The sequence below is a fragment of the Oncorhynchus mykiss genome, chromosome 25 (assembly GCF_057628025.1).
Source record: "Oncorhynchus mykiss isolate SJ-2025 chromosome 25, ASM5762802v1, whole genome shotgun sequence".
Classification (NCBI taxonomy): domain Eukaryota; kingdom Metazoa; phylum Chordata; class Actinopteri; order Salmoniformes; family Salmonidae; genus Oncorhynchus; species Oncorhynchus mykiss.
The window spans coordinates 69,466,639-69,484,420 of NC_143046.1; the positions used below are offsets into that span (position 1 = coordinate 69,466,639).

At 42.5% G+C, this 17,782-nt stretch overlaps 2 protein-coding genes across 54 annotated transcripts in view; both read right to left on the reverse strand.

Annotated features, from left to right (window-relative positions):
- Positions 1–2,160, reverse strand: part of LOC110505645 (MAP/microtubule affinity-regulating kinase 3) — a 37,221-nt gene extending 35,061 nt beyond the window's left edge. For 49 of the 50 annotated variants that reach the window (XR_016492003.1, XR_016492002.1, XM_090220887.1 and 46 more), the window contains exon 1: positions 1,006–2,150. Coding sequence is in view for 48 of the 50 variants with exons in the window: in XM_090220887.1 (XP_090077013.1) it covers positions 1,006–1,056 (51 nt within the window). In the remaining 2 variants the exon portion in view is untranslated. Of the gene's footprint in view, positions 1–1,005 lie in introns of all 50 variants that reach the window. The other variant, XM_090220873.1, reaches the window with a different exon arrangement.
- Positions 2,161–2,542: 382 nt separating this feature from the next.
- if5 (Eukaryotic translation initiation factor 5) lies at positions 2,543–9,359 on the reverse strand. Of its 4 annotated transcripts, none has more exons than XM_021582983.3 (12): positions 8,880–9,359; positions 8,423–8,630; positions 7,458–7,598; positions 7,189–7,270; positions 6,869–7,041; positions 6,194–6,305; positions 5,961–6,082; positions 5,620–5,781; positions 5,230–5,391; positions 4,929–5,093; positions 4,646–4,783; positions 2,543–2,900 (listed from the first exon to the last, which is right to left on the reverse strand). In XM_021582983.3, the coding sequence occupies exons 3-12, from the start codon at positions 7,527–7,529 to the stop codon at positions 2,802–2,804; spliced, it is 1,287 nt and encodes a 428-aa protein (XP_021438658.3). In that variant the 5' UTR covers positions 7,530–7,598; positions 8,423–8,630; positions 8,880–9,359; the 3' UTR covers positions 2,543–2,801.
- Positions 9,360–17,782: the final 8,423 nt, after the last annotated feature.

Genomic DNA, 17,782 nt, shown 5'->3' on the forward strand with positions numbered 1-17,782 from the left:
ACAGTGCTGAACTGGATGAAAGGGAAAAACATAGATTAAAATGATTGTGATGTTTTCACTGATCAGGATGTTACCAGTAAGAATGCATTAGATTCAGCAGATGTCCAAAGGTCTCGTAAACCAGACAGAACGCTGCGCTCCTCAGTCTGTTGGACAAGGCTAGACTTCCAGTATAGCCAACTATAACACTGGGTTACAGTGCTGTTATCACTCGAAGGGAATGTCAGGGATGCTTTATTTTCTGTTGTGATCCACTAACAACCTATCTAAATGTGAGAACAATTCACCTCTTATAAACTGCATTAAGTAGGTCACACTTTAAAAATATGTACCCTGGGAATATGTTTCAATATAATATTCCTTTATGAACCAGAATGGATGACAGAATACAGAGTATTAGAGCATCTAGATACAACTGCATGACATCAAAATCTAATGAACAAAAACACATTCCAAGAGAGGCATCATCCTCATTTGGCTAAATTAAAATTACTGGTAGCCTACTGAGATTTATATTAACATTTCCTTACTTTCTACACTGATGGGGTGTCTTTTCATTGCTTGCCGGATTACTCTGAGCAAGAATGAAAACTGTCAGACGATTGTCATTGAACTAAAGTGGTGGGAAATATCAGTGTAAACCTATATCATTGATAGCAAGCAATTGAACTTGAAAGACTAGGTTCTGACTGGTTAACAGGTAAGGTTGTTTGGATGGAGATACAAATGAGTAGGCTATGTATCACTATCCACAGTCCAAACAGAGCATCTGGCGTGACATCAGGTAACATAAGATTACAGCCAGGGCGTGCACGGTAGAGGATTTTGTTTGTGCCGACCATATGCCTGTCTCCCGCGTGACACAATGTATCGAACACTCAGATACAATGTAACCAGTATGTAAAACCATATGATACAATGTAAGATAAAGTTTCGTGGTTAAGCCTACTTTCTATTGTCAGAGACAACACACCTCTAACTGGCTAATAATAACAGTTTACTTACGCTCTCCGTCTCTTTCTCATTGACTGTAGGTAGAGGAGTTTTTGTTGACATTTTCTCGTTGAAATGTTGTCTATTTCCCTATATTCTGCACCTCCTTTGGCAATACGAGGGGAGGCGATTGTATTCTTGCATTTGGACACAAACCATGAATTCGGCAACTGTCTCAACATCGGTCCATCCAATCCAAATGTGTCTCAAGATGTCCCTAAGACGCAGACAGAATTTAATGACATGTATTTCCCTATAACGCTCCTCGGCAGCAGGGCGTCCGCCCTATCGTTCTTTGTGTTCAGAATTAAGTATGTTAACTATTTTTCATTGCAAAAAATACAATACATTAGCTGTTAAATTGAACTAAGCTGAGGCTGATCGACTCCAATCTAGGCTACTCAGAGTGGACGGCGGATGGTTTCAGATGTCACCGCTCCCCAAATCGCAATTTTGTTGTGATGTTATCCGTGTGTGCCTTGATATCCGTCTGTATTCCTGGGTTTCAGAATTGTTGAGATTTTGGACTTGCTGTCGGTTCTATTTCTTCCATCTTCGATTCCGAATGAAACTAGTGTTTTAGGTGGGAGCAAAATGGCTACCACCCACGGGCTCTGTTGGATCGGCCCAAATCCTGTCTGATAGTGTTGGGTCGTTCGCGAACGGCTCTTTTTGGCGAACGTTAGGAACCGAATCGCATCGGCTTAAGGGCCTTTTATTTGGCTCCCCGATTTGCGTACTGCTACTGCTTTTTTAAGCGTCAAAACGATAATCTGCAAATAAATTACAAAATCATTCTCTGAAGAGGATTCATTGCAGAAACAAAGTGAGCACGTCAATCTAGTCCATTTGGCAAACAAATGAAGGCGATCAAAATTTGTCCAGGTAAAATTTTTATTTCAACGTGCATATCACGACCTGACAATGGTAGACGACTGTTTTGGTTTTATGTGCACATTTTCCCCTGGTTCTTGGGCTATTTTCAAGCATTTAATCGAAGAGCCGTTTGGGAGCCAAAGAATGCAGCTCACCGAAAATACTTGGTCCGAAATGCCATCGCCGCCTCATCGATCACTACTGTCTAATGGCAGACGTGAGGAAACAAGCGACCCCATGGTGCTCAGTAGACAGTGATGGTAGCACTATCACTGCTCAGTGATTCACAATGACAGATTGGAATTAAAGTTTATGCCTTACCTACAGAAACCATGAGTCAGGGCTCATGCTTCCAAAATTAGCTTTGTTATGACTGGATGGGCTGTTGCAATATACAATATACTGAAAACAACGGGGATAAGGAGTCACCCTGATGTGTCATAATTCCAGTGTTTTCTGTGCTCTCCTTTTTCAAAACAGTTTTGTATTCAATATCTGCAGAGATGGCACTGCTGACTTGTCAAGGAGGGAATACCAATGCAGTGTTTAGTGACATCCCTAGTGGGCATGTAGTTTACACATACACCACTTATCTCAGACAAGTTCAAGAATCCCATTAACAATTAACCAAAGGTTGTTTATCTGTGACTAAATTGAAAAAACAATGTAACAGTTGTGGATAGCAAAACATTTAATGACTGGAAAAAAATACAACAGAACTACAAAAATTAATGTGCAGTCAAGTAAATCCCCAAAATACACCAATATCGCATAAATCAAATGTCTCAAAATTACAGAGTTAATGTGCAGTGACTAATAGCACTATGTTAACAAAAGCAGTGAGGTTGTGGGAAAAGGAGAGTAGGGCTGGCAATTTGGCAGGATGAGAAAATGTGATTCAAAACTACAACTTCTCAAAATGGCCTCCTTGTTTAAATTGCATCAATATCAAAGTAGTCCTCTTCCTCGTCAGGCTTGTCCGGTTTTACGGTCTCCACTTTCAGTTCCCGAGCAGAAGAATCATATACAACCTGAGAGAGCAGGATGGAAAATAAGAGTTTATTTGTGCATTATACTGGCATCAAAACTCAAACCTTTATCTCCACAATTTTGTGATATCCAAAATGCTAGTTAGTCTTGTCCCATCGCTGCAACTCCCGTACAGACTCGGGACAGGCAAAGGTCGAGAGCCATGCGTCCTCCGAAAACACGACCCTGCCAAGTCGCACTGCTTCTTGACACACTGCTTGCTTAACCCGGAAGCCAGCCCCACCAATGTGTCTGATGAAACACCGTCCAGCTGGCGATCAAAGTCAGCTTGCAGGTGCCCGGCCCGCCACAAGGAGTCACTAGAGTACGATGGGAAAATGAAATCCCGGCCAGCCAAACCCTTCCTAACCTTGTCGATGCTAGGCCAATTGTGCACTGCCTCACAGGTCTCCCGGTCACGGTCAGTAGTGACACAGCCTGGGATTGAACCTGGGTCTGTAGCGACGCCTTAGACCGCTGCGCCACTCGGTAATTATCATTTAATTTTATCTGATGTGGAATAGAGTTCCATGTAGCCATGGCTCTATGTAGTACTGTGCGCCTTCCATAGTCTGTTCTTGACTTGGGGATTGTGAAGAGACCTTTGGTGGCATATCTTGTTGGGTATGCATGGATGTCCGAGCTGTGTGCTAGTAGTTTAGACAGACAGCTCGGTGCATTCAACATGTCAACACTTCTTACAAAAACAAGTAGTGATGAAGTCAATCTCACCACCACTGAGCTTTACATGCATATTAATGTTAACGCTCAGTGTACATTTAAGGGCCAGCCAGGGTGCCTAGTTCTGAATCAATTGTAATTTTACGAGGTCCCTTTGTGGCACCTGACCACACGACTGAACAGTAGTCCAGGTGTGACAAACCTAGAGCCTGTAGGCCCTGCCTTGTTGATAGTTGTTAGAAAGGCATAGTATCACTTTATTATGGTCAGACTTCTCCCTATTTTCCCTACTGTTGTATCAACATGTTTTGACCATGACAGTCAACTTGCTCAATTTCTACATTTATTGCAAGAAATAGTTGAGGTTTAGAGTTTAGTGAATGTTGTGTCCCAAATACAATGCTTTTAGTTTTGGAAATATTTAGGGCTAACTTATTCCTTGCCACCCACTCTGAAACTAACTGTAGCTCTGTTGAGTGTTGCAGTCATTTCAGTCGCTGTAGTAGCTGACGTGTATAGTGTTGAGTCATCCGCATACATATACACACTGGCTTACTCAAGGCCCATGGCATGTCGTTAGTAAAGATATTAAAAAGTAAGGGGTCTGGACAGCTACCCTGGGGAATTCCTGATTCTACCTGGATTATATTGGAGGCTTCCATTAAAGAACACCCTCTGTTCTGTTACAAAAAAAATCTTCATCCACAATATAGCAGGGGTTGTAAAGCCAAAACTTGCGTTTTTCCCATCAGCAGACTACAATCGTTAATGTCAAAAGCCGCACTGAAGTCTAACAATCTCTCTCAGCCACTCATCAGTCGAGTGGCGCAGCGGTCTAAGGCACTGCATCTCAGTGCTAGAGGCATCACTACAGACACCCTGGTTTGAATCCAGACTGTATCACAACCGGCCGTGATTGAGAGTCCCATAGGGCGGTGCACAATTGGCCCAGCGTCGTCCGGGTTTGGCCGGTGTTCACTAAGCATATCCTAGTAGCCCAACTCAAACCACAAAGTAGAAACTGTGCAAGCTATGAAAATATATCAGTGGACAGTCTGACCAGTACCTCCACATTTTCATCCTCTGCCTCTTCTTCCTCACTGCCCTCGCTCTCTTCCTCCGCCTCCTTCAGCCACTTGATGAAAGGAGCTGCCTTCGCATGGATCTCTTTGGCAAGTTCCTTAGAGACATATTTCTTAGACACCTGAAATATATAAAGTAATGAGCAATGACACATTTTAATGACAAAAATTTATATTTTACAAGAAACTAGGTATTAGGGTGATCAGTCTGACATGCAGCTGTATTGAACCGTGTGTTAGAGCATGTACAAGTTTAACCACACACACCTTCTCTGCCCAGGACAGTATTACATCCTCCTCCACTAGATCAGCATCATACAGGTCTTTGAGTATGACAGGCACACGGGGCAGCAGCTGGGCTTGGTGCAGCTTTACCAGGCACTCAAATCCTCCCAGGAGGTATTTCTGGGCCTTCTTATTATTCACACAGAACTAAAGACAAAAAGTAACAAAACCACAATCAATTTGGCAAGGTTTTGGTCAACTTTGTCCCCTCTTGAACACATTACCACAGTGGTAAGAGGTTATGACTGAGGTCAACTGTAACAATGGGGGTTTGAAAACTCACGCGAAGGAAATGGCGTTTGTATTTCTTTATCTGGTCACGGATGTTTTCGTCAAACAGTAGTTCGCTCAGGATCAGCGGTCCCATGGCAGTCACATCCAGACGCTCTGCCTCTGCCAAGATCTCCTTATCTGCTGCATCAATAGCGCCATCCTCCCTTTTTTGCTGGAAAAAATAACCAGTGAGAAAGCTTTTAACATGATTTTCAAAATAGCCCCTAAGAAGCACAAAGATTGCTGTGTTGAATAGGAAAAAAATGACTTATGGCCAGTCAAAAACTTCTAGGTCACCATCATAAAACATTCACTCATTGTACCCCTATATCAATGAGAAATTTTCACAATGGATCACCAACTTTCATTGTCCTTATAATTGATTTCAGGCACAACTTACTTTGACAAAGTTATAGAATATGTTGACCCGCTCCTCCAGGGTCTTCTCCAGGTCCTCACTGAGGGTCAGGTTTTTGGCATGGGCACTGATCTCCTCCATTCTTCTTCTCTGTGCCTCCTCCGTGGTCTCCTCTGCCCAATCCTCGTCATCATCGTCACCGTCCTGATACACAACACACATTCTCAAGGGATCAATAGCTGCTAGACAGACAGGCTTGGGTTACTGACAGACTAGTCCTTCAGAACAATAATAGCTTGGAGGGGGGTGATGGAGGTTGGTTCCCCCTATTCAACCACTAGCATTAAGAACTTTAACTGACACACATTAATGAGGATACTCACCACGACATCAGGGGCATCTATGTCATTATGGTTCCCAGCCTCTCCGCTGCCAGAGCCATTTTCCTTGTCCTTCTTACGGTTCTTCTTCTCTTTTTTCTCCTTAACAGATCCAGGTTCATTTTCTGTTGAGAAAAGCCATTGGCGCTTTGTCACTCAACAGGCCACATATCAGACTTGACTTTAAGATTTTAAAAAACAAACCGGTCATGGGCAAATTCTTATTGTGTACTTACCTGGTGGGTTTTTGAGGATAAACGTGCAGAGCTTGTGTCGAGTGTCTAACATGCCACGGTACCCACAGGCCTTACAGGAGTTACCAATGGTTTGTTTCTTAGGATTGATATGCTGCAATGAAAGGTCAACCAATCTATTAACATAATCACTCTTTATACCACCCATAATAGACAAGCAATCACATACCCAAAACAGACCATAACTGCATTGCAGGAGAAAAAGCCACTCGATCCCAAATGGCTGGGGCATGCACAAGCAGGACCCAAAAAGGCAGATATAGCACAAGCAGGACCCAAAAAGGCAGATATAGCACAAGCAGGACCCAAAAAGGCAGATATAGCACAAGCAGTACCCAAAAAGGCAGATATAGCACAAGTCAAGGTTGGCAGGATGTCAAATAAATCTACATAAAACCAAGTCTTTATTATATCTACACGCCTCAGGAAGGACATAACGCACTACACCGGGAGTGAATTAAAAAGACATGATTTTAAAAAAGAAACACTACCAGGAAAATAACTGACCAACATCTGTGGCTTTGATATATAAAAAGTCAAATCATTTTGCAAAGTCCCACATATAAATGCACTCAACACATTTAATTCCTGTCCCACTCTTGACAACACTTCTCAAACACCCACCACAGAGGACAAATATGTCCATCAAATATTTACCAAATCGGTTTCAGGGTTATCACACTCAGGACACAGCACAAATTTACGGATAAATATGTCAAGCATGTCCTGCAACTTGTTTGCCTCATGGGATCCGTTGACGATGAAGCGGTCATTCTTTGCATCAAACTGGGTCTGCGCACCAAGCTCACAACCAAAAAACTTGGTTGGATCTGCAAAGAGGATATGAGTTGCAATCAACATTCAGCTAATGGATGGTTATGCACACAGATACCTAACATTTAGTGAAAGTAACATATGGTGCGAGTCAACGTAACCATTTTAGAATCAACACTATGGTAGTGGGGAGGTCAACTTACATGTTGGAGGCCGACTCAATGCCTTTGCAACATCAGTCATGTTGACAATGACCGTCTTGATTCCATTTCCCTTGCCCTCAACCTGGACACAAATCAAACCACAAAAACCATAAATAACTTAACAGAATCACTTTGCAAATGGACCACCATTGAGTCATGCACATTTAATTGGAAAACATACAACTGACCAAGCATGCAAATATCAAGAATGTTGAATGACAATGCTATTTTCCTGACAGGATCATGACAAGATTATACCAGATAATCACCTTAGCAATCAGACGGGGCATCTTGTAGCGATAGAACTGGTCTGCCACGCTGCGGTTGACGTTGACCGACATTTTGACTGGCTACTAGCACTATCAGTAAGATAAAAAGATCTTGAATGGGGATTTTTTGGGATCTTCTGTCTGGAAAAGAGGGGATGACATAAACGACTGCAAGCGTGTTCAGTCTCTGACATGAAAAATAGTTTGCCACTGTGGCCGCAAGCGCCTTGATCGTAGACTAGATTTCCTCCACACAGGTTCCAACAGCTGCGCAACAGCTCTGAAAAGAGGGGAGAAAGGCATGGACATCAACTCTAGTTCCACAGATTGATAACTTCCTTGATGGCAATGGCTTTTATTGAATACCTAAGTAGCCTATATAATTATCTGACTTGACCTTTTAGTTACAACCTGTATGTATAGTTGTTGGTATGTAGCTAGCTACCCAATGTGTCAAAAGTTAGTGTGGCTCGTGAAATGTCGCCACTGACATTGTCAAACTCAATTACGAGACGAGACCCCGTGTGGCTCAGTTGGTGGCGCTTGCAACGCCTGTGTTGAGTTGGATTCCCACAGGGGGCCAGTACGAAAACGTATGCACTAGCTAACAGATAGCCAACTGATGTCGCTTTGCCGTGAGATAAAACACAGCAAACGTGTCTAACGTTAACACATGTATGTATACGCATTCTTTCACTAAGATATACAAAGAGATCGGGTTGATTAGCCACCGGGAAGCCAGACTGATGAATCTAGGTAAGTTTGCGCTGCAGAGTGCGTCATGATTTATCAGATGGCACGAGTGATGGGAGACGCCATTTTGATATTCTTATTTAGCCGAGACATAACTACGCCACGAATTTCACTAGAAAAAAGTAGCTACATCGAAATATACATACAACAAAAACAAAGCGTATATATTTACGACAGCTGCATATTTCTATAGCTGGTGGTTATGCACTCACCGTTTTCGTAAAACAAAGACATAAACAACGATGGTCGTCCAAGAGGCACAGTGAAGTGTTGCCTAGTACTGCTGCTGCCAATAGCTGGTGTGTTGCTGGGATTGTAATTCAATGATGCAAGGTGGCAGAATTTCGGAGGTGATAAACGATCTAGCAGATTCTTGCCCCTGTTGTGAAAATATTCGGGACGCCGTCAGAGTTGGGGTGTCTAAGAAAAAACAAAAATTAGTTAGTCAGCAGAAACTAGTTCGATACAGCGACTAACGTTAGCTAGCTCAACACGTTTTTATACACTCGCGCTAACGTTAGATAGCTAGCTTTTTGTATGTTGCAGTTAGCTAACTAGCGTTTGGCTAAATACAACATGGACTCAACCCAGACATATCATACAACAATTATTAGTTAGCTAGCTAGACACCTAACTATCAGATGGACGATAGTAAAATTGATTCGCTACCTCTCGAACGTTCTCTCAGACAGGATGATTATTCTGTAGCCAAACCGTGAACTTCTTCTTCGATTAAGTTTAACGGCGGTTGGCACCCAATAAATGTTGCACTACCGCCACCTACTACTAGACTGTAGTACAACTCCCTTATACTTTGCTTGAAGATATAAATAAACAAATAACTCTAACATCTAAGTTAACACTGTACCTACAAAAAAAGGACACCCCCCTACTCCACTATTTAAATCTATTTAGTCCTACCTCAAGTCAACAAGCTGAAAGGATGGGACAGCACCACTTAACACACCCTGGAACTCGTATGATGTCAAGTCTCGAACACCCAAATACCTCTCTGCAGCTGACACTACAACCTCAATTTTCTGCAACTTACATTCCAACCTTGCAGTACAGTTGATAACCATTGCTATAAATGCTAAAAATCCAATCTTACTGAAACATATATTACTTGTTGGCCTATCCTTCTGTACTGGTACAAATCTACTACTCACACCACTCCTCTTAGGATCCCTCCCCCTTGACCCATCTTCCTCTACTTTCTTCACTTCCTCCACATATGAAAACTTCTGCACTATTCTAACCCTGGAAACCTCAACCTGCCTCTCGCACGGGACATTTCTGATCCCCAGCCCCATGGGCACCCCTACAATTAACACATACCACTACTTTCCCAATGCTACACATTCCTTTGTCTCATGCCCTTATGCACACTTCTCACACCTAGGAATCTCCCTCCTACACACTGCTGTCACATGCCCATAAGTTTGACACCTGTAACAACGTAATGTATTCGGCCCAAAAGCTCGTACAGGATAACTTATATATCCTAACATCCCTTTGTCAGGCAAAGAATCAACATCAAAACTCAAAAGAACAGACAATGACTTCTTTTTCACAACTCACGCCACCCTGTCTGTGTCGCACTAAATGATAAGCATCACAAACGTTGGGAATCTTCCCGTTCAGTTGGTCAACTTTTACATTTACAGCTACGCCAGTAATCACTCCTTTCAATAGTGCCCTTTTCTTGTGAGCAAAACAAATCACATTTACTGACCCTCGGTGCAAGCCTCAGGCTCTGAGAACTTCACCACACCTACCACCTCCGATACTTCGTCCTCATTCACTTTAATTTATTCCCCAGTCTTCAGCTCATTCTGCTTACATTTTCTACCATTCTTCTTTAATCAAATCTATTTATTTATTTAGCTGATATCTCAAAGTGCTGTACAGAAACCCAGCCTAAAACCCCAAACAGCAAGCAATGCAGGTGTAGAAGCACAGTGGCTAGGAAAAACTCCCTAGGAAGAAACCTAGAGAGAAACCAGGCTATGAGGGGTGGCCAGTCCTCTTCTGGATGTGCCGGGTGGAGATTATAACAGAACATCGTCAAGATGTTCAAATATTCATAGATGACGAACAGGGTCAAATAATAATAATCACAGTGGTTGTCGAGGGTGCAACAGATCAGCACCTCAGGAGTAAATGTCAGTTGGCTTTTCATAGTCGATCACATTCAGAGTATCTCGACCGCTCCTGCTGTCTCTAGAGAGTTGAAAACAGCAGTTCTGGGACAGGTAGCACGTCCGGTGAACAGGTCAGGGTTCCATAGCCGCAGGCAGAATAGTTGAAACTGGAGCAGCAGCACGGCCAGGTGGACTGGGGACAGCAAGGAGTCATCAGGTCAGGTAGTCCTGAGGCATGGTCCTAGGGCTCTAGGTCCTCTGAGAAAGAAAGAAAGAAAGAAAGAAAGAAGAGAGAATTAGAGAGAGCATACTTAAATTCACACAGGACACCGGATAACACAGGAGAAAGACTCCAGATATAACAGACTGACCCTAGCCCCCCGACACATAAACTACTGCAGCATAAATACTGGAGGCTGAGACAGGAGGGGTCGGGAGACACTGTGGCCCCATCCCGACGACAAACCATCTCCCTTTTTTCTGCCATTTTTAACCAACACAAGCTCACCCTCTTCCTCCCTCTCTCTCTTAGACCTCCTATGCCTCTCTTTTTCCATCCGTCTCCTTATGATAATACTGCACTTCTCTTGACATACATTGTTTTCTTGCCTTCTCAAAGGACACCATTTAATTGGCTGTCACAATCTTCGTACAATCAGCACGAACCCCTCGGGATATAGCACTCAACAGTGCATCCCACTTATAATGCAACTACTTCATCTTGATGTTCTTCTTTATCAAAAGCTACCCCGACACTTTTCCATTTCAAACAAGCATGTTCTTCCAACCACCATCTCGCTTCATGCGCTTCCAAAACGTGAACCAGTTTCTAAACCAGTTTTTGCGTGAATTGTCTGCACAATTTTTTGGTTACCCCTGTCCTCCCCTATCACCCATTGGACAAATTCACCTTCTCTGATTAATTGTTCTACATGTATTTGTACATTATGGTGCCACTGGCAGTCATAATGATGACAAAACTGTTGATTTCACCAGATTTCTCTATATTTACACACAGATGAAGGGCCCTCCCTCATATCACTCCCTGCAGTCCTCCAACCCAAAAATGGATGGCTCAGTGCCCTCAAAAGCATGTTCCCTTCTGATTAGTACTGACGGATACATGTAACATAGTAAACATGGACAATACAATTAGTATGATGTTACAAATTCAAATTTGTAAGATATGTTGCGAATTACGTGTACAAATTGCAATTCGTACAATATATTACGCATTTGCTAAACGTATGATGTTACGAATTCCAATTTAGCTAGGCTATGAGTTAAAGTTAGGGTTAAGAGTTAGGTTAAAGGATCAAGGTTAGGGGAAGGGTTAGCTAACATGCTAAGTAGTTGCAAAGTAGCTAAAAAGCAGTAAGTGGTTGCAAAATTGCTAAACGTCTACCCATCCCCCCGACCGATCACCCTACTTTAGTTCTTGCCATAAGTAACCTTATGTCTTATGTAACCATACCAAACATAACATATTATACTAATTTAAGATCTTCCGATTTACATTTGTTACGTCTAGTCTATGAGACCAGGCTGGACAAAGATAGCCATATTGTCACGGTGTTCTTCCGTCGAAGGAAAGGCGGACCAAAACGCGGAGTGGTTTGTGTTCATCTTGATATTTAATTAATGACAGAACTGAACACAAAAATAATAAACAAATGACGACCGTGACGCTAAATGAGACCTGTGATGCCACAAGCAATCAACATAGACAATCACCCACAAACAAACAGTGCAACCCAGGCTACCTAAGTATGATTCTCAATCAGAGACAACTAATGACACCTGCCTCTGATTGAGAACCATACTAGGCCGAAACATACAAATCCCCAAATCATAGAAAAACAAACATAGACTGCCCACCCAACTCACGCCCTGACCATACTAAATAAATACGAATCAAAGGAAATAAAGGTCAGAACGTGACACATATGGCTTCCCTCTTCCTCTCTGGTACTGATAAAAGTATTGCATCATCATTAGTTCAGCTTTGAATAATCATGATTGTCATGCTAACAAAAAGGAAATGTTTCGAGCTCACTTGGGAAAATTCCCTTTATCCTGACACATAACCACTACCACACCCACTGCCAACACCATCTCTGGTTAGCTGTTGTAAAACAAACAGCCTTTGGTTTGGAACTATATTTCACAGTCAATCAATACATTTCTACTGTGGCAGACACAAATATATTAACTTTTCCTCTTTTCCTTTTTTTCTCTCTATGAAACCAGGCCGCCAGCATGTCAGGGCCAGTTATGAGTGGATAGCAATAATCCCAGGAGGAATGTTTTGGGAATTTGGTTGTATGAGTGTAGACTGAAACAACCAGGTAGAGCAGTTGTAACTATTCCTCCACTCCTTGAATTTTTTCCAGACCTAGGAAAGTTTGGGAAAATTCAAAAGGGTAGACCGTGTTCACCCATATAGGAAAGTTCTACACTGTAATAGGCTCATGTGTGGCGCAGTGGTCTAAGGCACTGCATCTCAGTGCAAGAGTTGTCACTAAAGTCTCTGGTTTGAATCCAAGCTGTATCACATCTGACTGTGATTGGGAGTACAATAGGGTGGTGTACAATTGGCCCAGTGTTGCCAGGGTAGGCCGTTGTTGTAAATAAGTGTTTGTTCTTAACTGATTTGCCTAGTTAAATAACCTCCAGCATGTTTATCTTTCAAACACATTTTTTTGTCCTTTCATCAGTTAGTCCTATTAACTATTGACAGGATTTTCATTTAAAAAAACTGTCCTCACAATGAGTATATTGTTACAAAATTAAATGTTATATAGGCAGGCATCCAATACAATGCAGCCACAGAAACTGAAAGCAACACCATGACTGTGGAGTGTCACTAATGGGAAAAGGGGGGAATTCCCTGCTCCAGCTCTACTGTACACAGTTCGGCAGACAGCCTCTTGTATGGACATTGGTGGTTGGTTGACAAACTGTGACTTCCAGTATTCCTCATTTGTACTACTGTACATGCACCTGCTCCATCCCCTCAAGATATTACATCCTAATATCTACCTACTTGGATTCTGACTGAGGACCAGTTGGGTTCAGCATTGGTACTTTTTGTGGCAATCGGTGTGTCAGACAATCAACCCAAAAGAGAACCATAAAGAGATTAATCTTGATGAACATAAAAAGTAAGGAGGAAGGATGAGAGTCCTCTGATGAGGAACAGGTGGTGAGATCCAGATTCTTACAATGGTCTACCTATTGTTTGTCATTCATCATGTTTGTTCCAAAAGCAAGAAGATATGTCTGCATTGCTTGGGATCAATTCATTATTTTAATGTAATGTATTATGACCAAAACAATCAGTATTCAATTTATATTGAATCGACTTAGAGTACATGTACGGTATAATAAAGGTACTTTCACCATATGGAGGCGTCTGTGGACAAACACTTCCCTAAACTGCCAGCAGAGGACACTATGAATCAACTGGAGTGCTACCTAAAGGAGGTGCAGAGAACTATGCTGGGGGAGCTCAACTATGCTGAGGCATTTGATTGCTTGCTATCATCTGTGTACGTTTGACTGTCTACACCGGATCTTCCAGCTTGTTGACACAATGGGGCAGCAAGTAGCCTAGTGGTTAGAGTGTTGGGCCAGTAACCAAAATGTTGCTGATCAAATCCCTGAGCTGACAAGGTAAGCATCTGTTGTTCTGCCCCTGAACAAGGCAGTTCACCGGTTGGCTGTCATTGGAAATAAGAATTTGTTCTTAACTGTCTTACCTAGTAGAATAAAGGAGGTTCCACCATTGTTCCTGTTCCCAAGAAAGCTAAGGTAACTGAGCTAAACGACTACCGCCCCGTAGCACTCACTTCCGTCATCATGAAGTGCTTTGAGAGACTAGTCAAGGACCATATCACCTCCACCCTACCTGACACCCTAGACCCACTCCAATATGCTTACCGCCCAAATAGGTCCACAGACGATGCAATCTCAACCACACTGCACACTGCCCTAACCCATCTGGACAAGAGGAATACCTTTGTGAGAATGCTGTTCATCGACTACAGCTCGGCATTCAACACCATAATACCCTCCAAGCTCGTCATCAAGCTCGAGACCCTGGGTCTCGAGCCCGCCCTGTGCAACTGGGTACTGGACTTCCTGACGGGCCGCCCCCAGGTGGTGAGGGTAGGCAACAACATCTCCTCCCCGCTGATCCTCAACACTGGGGCCCCACAAGGGTGCGTTCTGAGCCCTCTCCTGTACTCCCTGTTCACCCACGACTGCGTGGCCACGCACGCCTCCAACTCAATCATCAAGTTTGCGGACGACACAACAGTGGTAGGCTTGATTACCAACAACGACGAGACGGCCTACAGGGAGGAGGTGAGGGCCCTCGGAGTGTGGAAAATAACCTCACACTCAACGTCAACAAAACTAACGAGATGATTGTGGACTTCAGGAAACAGCAGAGGGAACACCCCCGTATCCACATCGATGGAACAGTAGTGGAGAGGGTAGCAAGTTTTAAGTTCCTCGGCATACACATCACAGACAAACTGAATTGGTCCACTCACACAGACAGCATTGTGAAGAAGGCGCAGCAGCGCCTCTTCAACCTCAGGAGGCTGAAGAAATTCGGCTTGTCACCAAAAGCACTCACAAACTTCTACAGATGCACAATCAAGAGCATCCTGGCGGGCTGTATCACCGCCTGGTACGGCAACTGCTCCGCCCTCAACCGTAAGGCTCTCCAGAGGGTAGTGAGGTCTGCACAACGCATCACCGGGGGCAAACTACCTGCCCTCCAGGACACCTACACCACCCGATGTCACAGGAAGGCCATAAAGATCATCAAGGACATCAACCACCCGAGCCACTGCCTGTTCACCCCGCTATCATCCAGAAGGCGAGGTCAGTACAGGTGCATCAAAGCTGGGACCGAGAGACTGAAAAACAGCTTCTATCTCAAGGCCATCAGACTGTTAAACAGCCACCACTAACATTGAGTGGCTGCTGCCAACACACTGACACTGACTCAACTCCAGCCACTTTAATAATGGGAATTGATGGGAAATGATGTAAATATATCACTAGCCACTTTAAACAATGCTACCTTATATAATGTTACTTACCCTACATTATTCATCTCATATGCATACGTATATACTGTACTCTATATCATCGACTGTATCCTTATGTAATACATGTATCACTAGCCACTTTAACTATGCCACTTTGTTTACATACTCATCTCATATGTATATACTGTACTCGATATACTGTACTGTACACCATCTACTGTATCTTGCCTATGCTGCTCTGTACCATCACTCATTCATATATCCTTATGTACATATTATTTATCCCCTTACACTGTGTACAAGACAGTAGTTTTGGAATTGTTAGTTAGATTACTTGTTATTACTGCATTGTCGGAACTAGAAGCACAAGCATTTCGCTACACTCGCATTAACATCTGCTAACCATGTGTATGTGACAAATAAAATTTGATTTGATTTGAGGTCTTTACTGTGTTCTACACAGGTACTCAGTCTAACAATGACATGTTTTGGGTTATTTTTTCCAGTCAGGAGCTGCTAGGATACCCTGACCTCTGGAATGAGGCTCTCCAAGCAGTTGACCTTCTCCTTCTGACAGACTGGTTCCCACAGGCTGAGAGGCAACTACTGGCCACTGTGCAGGTGAATCACTTATAGGATCGTTAATGTCATCTCAAAACTAACAAATCAGTACAGGTGTCCTACTTCTTGAGGGTTAGATTTCTAACATGTATTGAGTTTTAAACATATATTTGTGATAATAATCCAAGCAGTTCCTGTGAATATAATATTTAACTCATTTCGGTCTATCAGTACACCTCCTGAGTCTCTCTCTCTTTCTTTCTGACCCACTGTAGGAAGACAGCTTTACAACACTGAGGAGGATCCTTCATAATGAATAGTCAGGTAGAGAGGTGTATGTGTCTGGGAAAGATGCCTTCATCCGCCTGCATCAGGATGTCATTCAGATACTTCAACCAGCAGGGATGTGCACAGAGAATGTACCGTGTATAAGTCTATACTAAGACATTTCTCTCCATGTCTCTTTTCTTCCTCTGCGTAGTGCATCAATTCTGTGCTCCAAAGAGCAAAGATGATGAGCCAAACTCTGATGCTCATGGCACATATAGTCTGTTGGCAAGAGCTACAGGACTTCATAAAAAGGTAGGTCTCGCTTTTTCTTAGTACCACAACTGTTTCATGGTCTATAACTGTTTGACTAGGCACAATGTTGAATTAGTGTGCTAAACTTTGCAGGTATGTCAATGTTGAAAAGAAACACCTTCAGAAACAAGCAAGAATGGGCTTGTCATGTACAATGCACTTCTTCAAGACTTTCAACACCTGCAATGAACTCAAGTGAGTTTCTCTATTCTTCTTACGCTGTTTGCAATCAGTAGTGATATTATTTTTTTCATTACAATGAGCATGACATAAAGTCAAATCTCATGTATCATTGTTGGATCATGGTAACCATTATGATTATAAATTATCATGTTTCTTTTGCAGGCAGTATTTTCCAACGATTTCCAGAGATGACACAAGTTTTGACTGTGTTTAAACCATTTCAACACTTGAGGGGATGGAAGCTCTTGCTTTGAAGTTTCTCCTGGAAAGACCAATTAAATTTGCACAGGTGCATTCCTGAATGAAAACATTAAGAGAAACTGGACGATGTTACAATGTTTTATGATCCCCAGATTTTCCTGAAGAAGTATTTCTAAAGAGAGATGAACAAATGGAAAATCAAATGGAAGAGATTGAAGAAATGTTCCAGAACCTTCCCAAAGACCAGGACATGCAGAAGGTGTGTTTACTGTTCACATCTGGTGTGAGAGCATTACTATTGCACTTATAACAAAACTGTAAAGTGAGGTACTCAACACTTGTCCCTTGTTCTGTTGGGAATATTGTATTATACATCGGTGGATGACCGCACTAAACATGACCTTCAAGTTCGCAACTGACCGCACAATATTTGGAGCTCTGTTTAAAAAGTTGGCAAAATATGTAAAGGTACTTATTATTTTTAATGTATCAAAGATAAATAATAAGATATATCTGAAATTGGATAACAGATCAAGTTTTTCATTTTGAGGTCAAGTGTTTTAATCCTAAAACATGCCTTGTGGAATGACTTGTTCATGTGCAATGAGTGTATAACCAATAGTGCCCTGTAGATGGAGATAGGCAGTAAGGCTATTGGTCATTGCTCTTCTCCTGAGAAGGAGAAGCCCCGAACAGTCTGCTTGGCTTGTGGGAGTAGTTATCTAATATTGTAAATTCCAAAACGTATAGTAATTCACAACACATACAGTAATCAGTAACTCAATTTGAATGCATTTTGGATGGCCCCATTAGAGACATAGGATGGAATTTAGCT